At 34.8% G+C, this 10000-nt stretch overlaps 1 protein-coding gene across 3 annotated transcripts in view; it reads left to right on the forward strand.

The window, feature by feature from the left end:
- The window catches only part of LOC144971181 (uncharacterized), a 193419-nt gene that overhangs the window by 154579 nt on the left and 28840 nt on the right, over positions 1–10000 (forward strand). For all 3 annotated transcript variants that reach the window (XM_078911666.1, XM_078911667.1, XM_078911668.1), the window contains 5 exons: positions 1–109; positions 6176–6253; positions 7074–7181; positions 7864–7999; positions 9285–9481. The exon at positions 1–109 is cut by the window's left edge and continues 111 nt beyond it. In XM_078911666.1, the coding sequence (XP_078767792.1) occupies positions 1–109; positions 6176–6253; positions 7074–7181; positions 7864–7999; positions 9285–9481 (628 nt within the window). The remainder of the gene's footprint in view (positions 110–6175; positions 6254–7073; positions 7182–7863; positions 8000–9284; positions 9482–10000) is intronic.

Below are 10000 nucleotides of genomic sequence, written 5' to 3' on the forward strand. Positions count from 1 at the left end.
CGCCCCTGGACAGAAGCAGCTGACAGCTCTCCAAGCCAAATTACATTACTTGAAGATTGTCTCTGAGCTAAAGACATTCGGCAGCCGGGTGTTCATGGTTACTCTATTGGTAAGAATTATTATTTATAATTTACCTGATACGGGTATTCTGTAGTCCGGTGATACCGATGAAGCATTTCATATCATGTACCCCAAACATTAAAAATACATATCAAAGATGGCGTGAGAAGTATTGTGTGTGTGTGTGGGTGGGAGAGGGGGGGGGGAGGGGCGGTGAGAGAGAGAGAGAGAGAGAGAGAGGAAGAGAGAGAGAGAGAGAGAGAGAGAGAGAGAGAGAGAGAGAGAGAGAGAGAGAGATTGAATAGTTAGGCAGCGATTCGAAGATTACTCTTATATATTTTTCGAACAATCATATTAAAAAGTACACTATCATAAATGTGTTTATCACTGCATATCATATAGTGAAGTAACCACTATGAATTACAATTGAAGCCGGTTTTCCCTGCAATTATGATCAAAATTTTAATACCAATTTGAGGCCCGTTTACATCTTAGATTAAAATTAATCCTGACCTGTAGTACATCGATGTAAAAACCACTAATGTAAAATCCCGTAACAACCACGAATTTCAATAAATAAAGAACATAGAATGTAATAAATAAAGACATAGAATGTAAATAAATAAAGAACATAGAATGTCATAAATAAAGAACATAGAATGTAAATAAATAAAGAACATAGAATGTAAATAAATAAAGAACATAGAATGTAAATAAATAAAGAACATAGAATGTAAATAAATAAAGAACATAGAATGTCAATAAATAAAGGACATAGAATGTAAATAAATAAAGAACATAGAATGTAAATAAATAAAGAACATAGAATGTAAATAAATAAAGAACATAGAATGTAAATAAATAAAGAACATAGAATGTAAATAAATAAAGAACATAGAATGTAAATAAATAAAGAACATAGATTGTAAATAAATATATAAATATTCCAAAGAAAGCTATGGAACAAGAAATTAATAGAAATATGTGTGCTGGTTAATAACAGCAGATTTTTTAAAAGTAAAACAAATACAGGAATCTGCAGAGCTTCTCTATCATTTTGGTTTGTCCGATCAAGCTTGAGGGGAATGTCACTTATCCCGCATTTTGATTGGCCAAACATCTACTGGTTAGCATCCCATAGCCCCCCCCCCCCTCCCCTTTCTATCATGTATGTGTGCTTGTGTGTGTGTGTGTGTGTGTGAGAGAGAGAGAGAGAGAGAAAGAGAGAGAGAGAGAGAGAGAGATAGGGAGGGAGAGAGGGAGGACACAGAGAGGACTCCTGGTATAATGAATGTAATAAAAGAGAATAGATCTGTATTGAAGCTATGCGTTTAGATAAAATACTCACAACCTCTGCCCGCCAGATGAAATCAACCAATACACAAAACTATGTGTAACCTTAAACGTTTATTGATGCATTGCGTTTAGCCAAAGAGCTCATAACATCCGCCAGTCGGATATAATGTAGTCCTTCAGAACCATTGGGCCCATAGAGCCGGAGTTTATCCCGGATTCTATAGCGTGAAACGGACAAAAACAATTGGTTGCTATCCTTTGGATAAGACGCTAGTCTATCGCAAAGTACTTTCCCCCAAACCTAGCAGACTTAGCTACCCATTCACTGCTGGGTGGACAGGGGGGGGGGGTCAGAAAACACCTCGCCTGCACCCGGGATCGATCTCGGATCCGATGCGTGTGAAGCGAGTGCTCTACCAACTGAGCTATCGGGAGCTGAGCTATATGGTAAGTAATCTGTGATCTAATCTGTGATCCCTTGATATAATGTACCAATACACAGACCTATGTGTAACCTTGAACGTTTATAGTCTGATTGATACAATTTAGTGAGAATTATTCATAAAAAAAGGGTGGCTGAAAACAATAACAAAGAGGTGAGTGACGTCAATTTCGTTCTATCTATACAAAGTGCTGATAGGAGGAGAAAGTGGACAAAGTGAGTAGAGTTTTTGGATATGTATATTTTCTCGCTCCTTGTTTAAAATGGCGTCTTAATACTTAGGGATCGAATAAAATTGATTTAACTTTTTTATACGGCTATTATTGTAAAGTTGACCTAAATTGAAAAAAAACCAAACTCGGTGGCCTGCATCAGAAGGATAAAAATGTTAACGGACAGGCTAATTTTCATAAATAAGCAGATAGTTGTCTGGTTTTCTATTTAGTCAATACACAGACCGTCAAACAAACTTGCACAATTTTTTGATATATCTCAAACACCATTCAACATTTTTTTGCAACGATTTAAGAGTTTAAGAAGTTTGCGAAAGTTTAAAGTTTGAGATAGTTTATTAACAATCTAATATCAAGGTCATAAAGAAAACCCGAAAAACCCCCGACTATAATCAGATTATTGTATGCGCTTTTGCTAGTTGTGTCAAAAGATGGAATAGTCAAATGCAAAGGTGTCAACTTTTAAAAGCTTTTACTTGTTAATCATAAAATCACAAAAATTTACACGATAACTATTTTAAGGCCTTCAAAGGAATGAGCCAATGTTTTTTTTTTTACATCAAAGATTTCGTAAATCATAATTATGGTCCTAGATATTATTGATAACGCCATTCACGCTTTAACACATTTTAAACTCAAAAGTATGATTGCTGAACAATTTTCATTGCTGTAATAATAATATTTTGTTCTTTGAATATAGGATGAACTGGACTGCCTCAAAATTACATGAATAAATAACAAAAAACATGGAAACATAAACATTACTATGTCAGATCTTTTACCATCTGCGCCTTAATTCAAACAAATGTACAAGTAAATAAAAAACGTTGTTATAAAGTAACACAAGTTTACTTCCATTTAATAATTAAGGATGCGTCCCTGGGTTTTATATGGAAATGCGATATGTAAAACAATGTATTGTCAAATTTAGAATGATATCAAACAATGTTGCATGATTTGTGTCCGCGTTTTTAATGGATTAAATGATAGAGCCTCACTATCAATGATTTAATGTGTACCATATAAATTTCCAATCTCTCTCTCTCTCTCTCTCTCTCTCTCTCTCTCTCTCTCTCTCTGTGTGTATGTGTGTGTGTGTGTGTGTGTGTTTGTAATTGTGTGTGTGTGTGTGTGTATTTGGACATGGGTAATTCCTCTGACAGAGGAAAATGCAATTGATTTAGAAAATAATAGAAAAGTAATTTCATGGTCAATCTAGTATGGCTTCTTGTGCATATACTTTTGACCGTTCATTTTTATCCGTTTCATCGATGCCTTTAATGAATTGAGCATGCTCATCCCCGTAAAAACCATTTCATTATTTAAAGCAACCTACCCGAGGATGACGCACGAGAACGATATGATTTGAAATGCATTAATAGATCTGTGATCGAGACACGGCTTGGTGTAGTGGTGGATTCCTTGATATAGTGCTATACTGGCATAACAATGTACTCATTTTACATCTGGGTATGGTGATATAATGCGACTGAGGAGCCTTTTCCAAGAACTTAACTTTGGAATTTAAATATCTCAAACTGGCAAACCCGATGAATGATATGTGTAAATGAGTTAAGCCAGAAGGACTTTTTAATATAATTAATTGAAGTACCACAAGAAATGATAATGGCAGCATTAAAGAAAACATGCACAGTAAAAATAGATGTCTAATTATTTTGCTTGAGGGCCATTGTCACTCTCGCTTGTGAAACTTGGTAGTTTCCATTCACTCAACTAAACGGTTCTATGTTATTGGATTGATAAGAGCTATTTTATATGTATGTCTTTTTAAAACTCATTTTTGATGAATAAGGAATTGTTAATAGCTTATTGTGATAAGAGCTGAGACATTGGTAAACAGGACAGATTCGCTGAAGATATGGGGTGGGGGGGGGGGTTAATGAGGGGGCAGCGGATATCCGATCAGTAAATAATAATAATAATAATAATAATAATAATAATAATAATAATAATAATAATAATAATAATAATAATAATAATAATAATAATAATAATAATAATAATAATAATAAGAAAAAGAAGAAGAAGAAGAAGAAGAATTCTCTATTCATTCAAAGAAACTAAGTAAACGTATCCATAAAGTCGATACCAAGAATTCGACCTTGTGGAGAAATCGGTTTTTCTATTGGATGTATCTAGACCCAACTAATAAAATGACGTGCCGAGAATCTGTTGATTGAGACTTTTGCCGTCGCTCGCCGAATGATATAGATATAGATTTTATTACATCTCTTTATCCCCTTTCCCAATTTCCCGCGGCTGTGTGTTGCTTATTATAGATTTGGATTTCATCTGGGTATCCTCCAACAAGTCTTGACTATCCACGATCTAATCGGGCCATGAATATTGATTAGGACACTTCAGTAGTAACATCCAGCCACGTAACCATAAGCATATCAGATTTTCAAAATACGCCCCTCCCCCCCAACCACCTTTCATTAGAATATATATATTTGGGGGTCAAAAGTTTTACTTTAAAATTGAGGGTTTTTAATCATTATTTTTCACATGCCCAGTTTTTATAATACGAGCATTTCAATTACATTATTTCTTACTTTTCTTTTTCATTTTTAAAAACCCTTTTCTTTTTCTGTTTATTTCTTCTTCTTACTCTTTTTTTCTAGTTTGTTTAACTTATGGTTATTTTGTCATTTTTGTTGTTTTTCTTTTTTTTCAATAATACATTTTTCTCTTTTTTTCCCCTATTTTTTTCACTTCCGTGATTTGAAACGCAAGAAATAAACGCTCAGCTTGCAGAAGCTGGTTGAAAAATGACTTCTTTGAGGTACTAGGTCTTTTTTGTTTTAAAAAGAAGAAAATTAAGAAAACGATGATTGTTTAGTAAATGTTACTTCTGCCAAATTGCTTATTTATAAATTCCAAGCAAACGTCCGGTTCATTCGCACCAACAAATATCACGTAATGGAGCAGACAACACCAAGACATTAGATATTCCCCCTCCGGTTTCCTGATGACGACCCTCCAGTCCGATTTCGTTCTTGGGGAAAATTAATTGGAAGACCGACTTCATTACCCTTTATCACAGCAAGGCGATATTTGGAACCCGGCCCCCTAGGCATGCTTCATTTAGGCAGGTCTTCTTGTGTCTCTTCTCATCACAACGTCATGAGGCCGAAATGTGATTTGCTCTGTGGTTTCTCTGACTTGTAATAGCTGGAATTGTGAGTTGTATTCCAACGGATACTGACAAAACATCTATTTCTCATTTTGACCAGAGAACTTTTCACTTCGTAGACCGATAGATCTAGATGGCCCCAAGCTGTCACATCGTCTTGAACTTGACACTTCTTTTTGAATACTCGGGTTTAAGGTTTTTTAACAAGTGTGTGGTCATCTTGATCTGTCGACTGTTTAAGGTAAAAAGGTTTTCTGGACCAAATAAAAAAAAGGTTTTGTGTTAGTGAATTGCAGTATTGGTGTCACCCCATATCGATTGTTCAATGTTGTTGTTGCTCGTGGGTCCATCATACACTGGGGAATGGTGGAGGCTTCACTGCTGTCGTGATCTTCGTCTTCGCCATCATTATCGCTTCCTCGTCCTCTTCCTCCCCCTCGTCCGCCGCCTCCTCCTCCTCCTCCTCCTCCTCCTCCTCATTATTATTATTATTATTATTATTATTATTATTATTATTATTATTATTATTATTATTATTATTATTATTATTATTATTATTACCCCCCCCCCCTAATGTCCGCAATACCATATTTTTCTCCTTTTCACGACTTTTTTATTTTTTCATCTTAGACTTATCTCCATTCTATATCCTCACACTTTTACGCCCTTCCTCCTCTACCTCCCCCACCCTTTTTTTCTTTGTATCCCATTCTCTCTCTCTCTCTCTCTCTCTCTCTCTCTCTCTCTCTCTATATATATATATATATATATATATATATATATATATATGTATATATATATATATATTAAATATATATTATATTATCCTCTCTCTCCCCCCCCCTCTCTCTCTCTCTCTCTCTCTCTCTCTCTCTTTTTTTTTTTTCTTTTCTTTTCTTTCTTTCTTCCTTCTTCCGTCTCTGTTCCCTCGTTTCTTCCTCCTCCTAATATTGAAATATTTGTTGTTTTGATCCTTGTACCTTCCAGGACCAGAAGACAGAGGCGATGGTTCTGGTTGGTCCTAAGGCCGGAATCAGTGTTGTCACGAATATCAAGTCCTACACTGTAAGTCTATATTTTTAATCATTAACAAATTATTGGTAACTTTAAAATCAGAACCTTGAGACCATGGAGCCGGAATTTATCGAGGCGTGTGTAACCTCAAAGAACAATTTTAAAAAATTGCTGCCATTTAGACAAGATGCCAGTGTTTTCCTAAGTACTTTCAGCCAGATCTTATAGACATAGCTACACAAAAAGTACCCATGTCTAGACAGAAGAATCAGAAAAAGATATCTTGAGTGATTTCGAATCTTGAGTGCACCAGTCCCTTTGCTTATGAAGCTTGCGCCCTACCAACGGAGCTATATATAATGAGCTGTGAGCTTTTTTATATTTACAACGCAATATCATTTAAATGTGCTCTAAACGCTTTACAATAGGTCCCGAGCCAATTGTAAGATGTATGATGAAACATGACGCCTGTAAGGCACTCTTACAAGTTCTGTAGACGAGGACAACCCTGCTATAGACCAGGACCTCATTTTACACATGGTTATTGTTAGGCAATATGAGTCGAGAGCCTTTGTCATGGACTCAACTGTGTGTCACCTAGGAAAGGACTCGAACCAGGAATCTGTAGCTCAGAAGTGGAGCGTCATACTAATAGACCTCAAAGCCTTGTCGCATCTTTTTCCCCTACTGTTTTGATAAAAATGAAATTTAATATGCTGTAAACTCATAATATGCTTGTATTGGTTGCTGAAATTGACTAAATTCTACTTCTTCCCTGTTACTCAAATTATCAGCTTCAAACTATTTTACATTTTTCTCGATTAATATAGATATGCTTATTGTTTACATACACATTTTTGTTGCTCTTCAGCTGAGCGTTCTTGCAGACTTTGACCAGTTGGAGAGTCTGAAAGTGACAAAAGATGGAGAGAACATGCACCGAGTTGATATCAATGTCAAGTCCAATAACAGGATAGAGGTATGACTTTTGTTCTTGTATTGAATGGAGAGCTGTCACCGTTAAAGGTTCTCATTTTTTCACCCTCGCCCTCACAAAGTGCAATAGAATCGCCACTTGATTTTGTCACATTGCATGGAACTGTGCCGTTTTGATACCGATACGACACCACAGATTTCATTTTAAAAATAAGAATATAAATAATAAAGAAAAAATAATAATAAATAAAACAAGAAAAAAATTACTAAGGGGTCCAGGTGGCCTGATAAATCAGGCACTGCACTCAAACAATTAAATTTCCAGTTTGAGTCCCGCAATCGGCATCTCGTTTATTTTCACTGGGCAATAAATTTAGCCTGTATGATTTTGCGTCGCCGACCTGTGGCTGAGATATGGGTCATTTCAGGGTTATTTTTCTCGAGTTAGACCTGAAATAAAATTACCCCGGGGATAAATAATAGGATTATAGGAAATAATTTTATATCCTCAAAGAATAAGCATTCAAGAATTTATTGTAAATAATCTAAGTGAGCATGAGAGAAAGAGTCTTTCACGGTTATGCATTCATAGTATTGTAGAATGTCATTTGCTAGATCAAATTTTAAGTGGTGACTAAAAATTGAGCTTCCAACGAGATGTTAATGCGTTTAAAAAAGAGAATGCCTTGGCTATGACACATTTCTTGTATCTTTCTTCATCCCAGACAATTGGTTTGGGTTTACTGACAGAGGACGCCCAGAATTTTGTGTCTATGGTGGACGGCTACTACCAAATCTATGTGGACAGAGAACGACAGATTGTAGAGAGGACAGTGGGGAAGAACACTTCTGATCCAAATGGTAAGTTGTTCATCATCTGCTGTACAACGAATTTTACTTCTTTCAATCGAACACATTTTGATGATTCCACAACTTTGGTGTCCAGAGAAATACTATGAGGTTGAAAATGGTTATATATGTTACAGTGAATGGCATAATCAGTCGGATGGTGAAAAGGTTTAACCATTATTGCCAAGTTTAGTTAGAAGGTCAATTTTTATCAAAAATGAGTTCTTGTCATAAATAATTAAATCAACCCTTTTTTGTACATCTTCGGGAAATATGAAATCTTAATTTCACTTCGAAATATTTTTTACAGATAGTCAAGTTGAAAAAGTAGGAAATTTGAGAAAAAGTTGCTGGATACCTTTCCCATACATCTGACCATAACTTCATGAAAAATCACCCAATTTACTTCAAACAAAGATTAAAATACTCTGGGGAGCATATTCTTTCAGAAAATGGAGAAAAATAATGCAAATCCAATATTTTCACCTTCCGACTGATTATGTCATGCACTGACACATATTGGTTTCCAATATACAATTAGGATTTCTTGGATATTATGAGTGTATCCGTTTTCTTGACAGCAATGTCATTTGAGATATTAACCCTGATTTTCTCATCTAAAATAAATGTATTTTTTTCACCACTCACCTCTTTTATAAAAGGTTCATCTACTTGCCATCTAGATTAATATCACTGAATCTGACTCTGTTCCAATGTTTTCCTTACTATCGGATCGAAATTGGACTAGCCAATAAATTAAATAAATAAACTTTATTCAGCCATAAGAAAATTGGCTTTACAAACGCGAATTACAAGAATAAAAAGATAAACGTTATAAATATATTTACACAGTTTTATAAAGCAATGAAGTATGAAATGAAAATAAAAGTAATAACAAAAGTGCCTCTATGAAATTTATACTAATACACCGCTTCAGTAGCAAACGCCCGTTTTAAGATAACAAATAAACTATGTCTGTATTCATATCGCATTATATTATCATAACACACGTCCTAGTATGTCAAATGGCTTTTTATCATCCTTTTATAATAATTAATAATAATAATACTACTGTGATTAGATTACGATATGGACAATTATTATGTGCAATATAGTCAATCATCAGAGGAAAACCTCATATTATAGGTTTTTGAGCGATTCATATCTGAATCTGAGATAAATATTTTTACGATAATTCCTTTTGTATTTTCTTAACACTAGTCAGCTATATATTTTTAAAATCTTATATCAATAGACATTGGATTTCAACACTCTGTATCTAATCGCTTCATTTCAGTCCCCCCATACAAAGCCCAGCATGAGGTGCTCGTTTCTCCCTGGGCATATCCCGAAGACCTGGTCTCTGTCGTTGTCAGGCCGGAAGAGGAAGGAGGAAGTGCCTCAGAGAGAGTTATTGACCTAGCTAATGAACCTCCTACCTATGAACCCAGCGAGGAGTACTTGGCGGAGATGAAGAACGATCGTAATATACAGGTTTGTTGATGTCATAAAACCTCAGTATTCAACATGTCATCACTGCCTTATGCGAATTTGTGTGTGTGTGTGTATGTGTGTGTGTAATATATATATATATATATATATATATATATATATATATATATATATATATATATATGGGTGTGTATGTGTGTGTGTATCTGTGTGTCTGTGTGTGCGTGTGTATGGGTATTGTAAATGCTCATGGTATTGTGGATATGTAATCTATTTACTGACTACTTTCCGGAGTGTTGAGGGGACAGGAACATATTATTCTAATTATTATTATTATTATTATTATTATTATTATTATTATTATTATTATTATTATTATTATTATTATTATTATTATTATTATTATTATTATTATTATTGTTGTTGTTGTTGTTGTTGTTGCTGTTATTTTTATTAATATTATTATTATTATTGACTTACTGACGTAAGGCCTTTCTCTTCCTAATCATCCGATCGGGACGCCTCGGCTGCCTCTCTAATCATCTGTGTCATTTCCTTCCA

This window comes from Berghia stephanieae, chromosome 4, assembly GCF_034508935.2.
Source record: "Berghia stephanieae isolate SIO BIC M18660-M18661 chromosome 4, UCSD_Bste_1.3, whole genome shotgun sequence".
Lineage (NCBI taxonomy): Eukaryota > Metazoa > Mollusca > Gastropoda > Nudibranchia > Aeolidiidae > Berghia > Berghia stephanieae.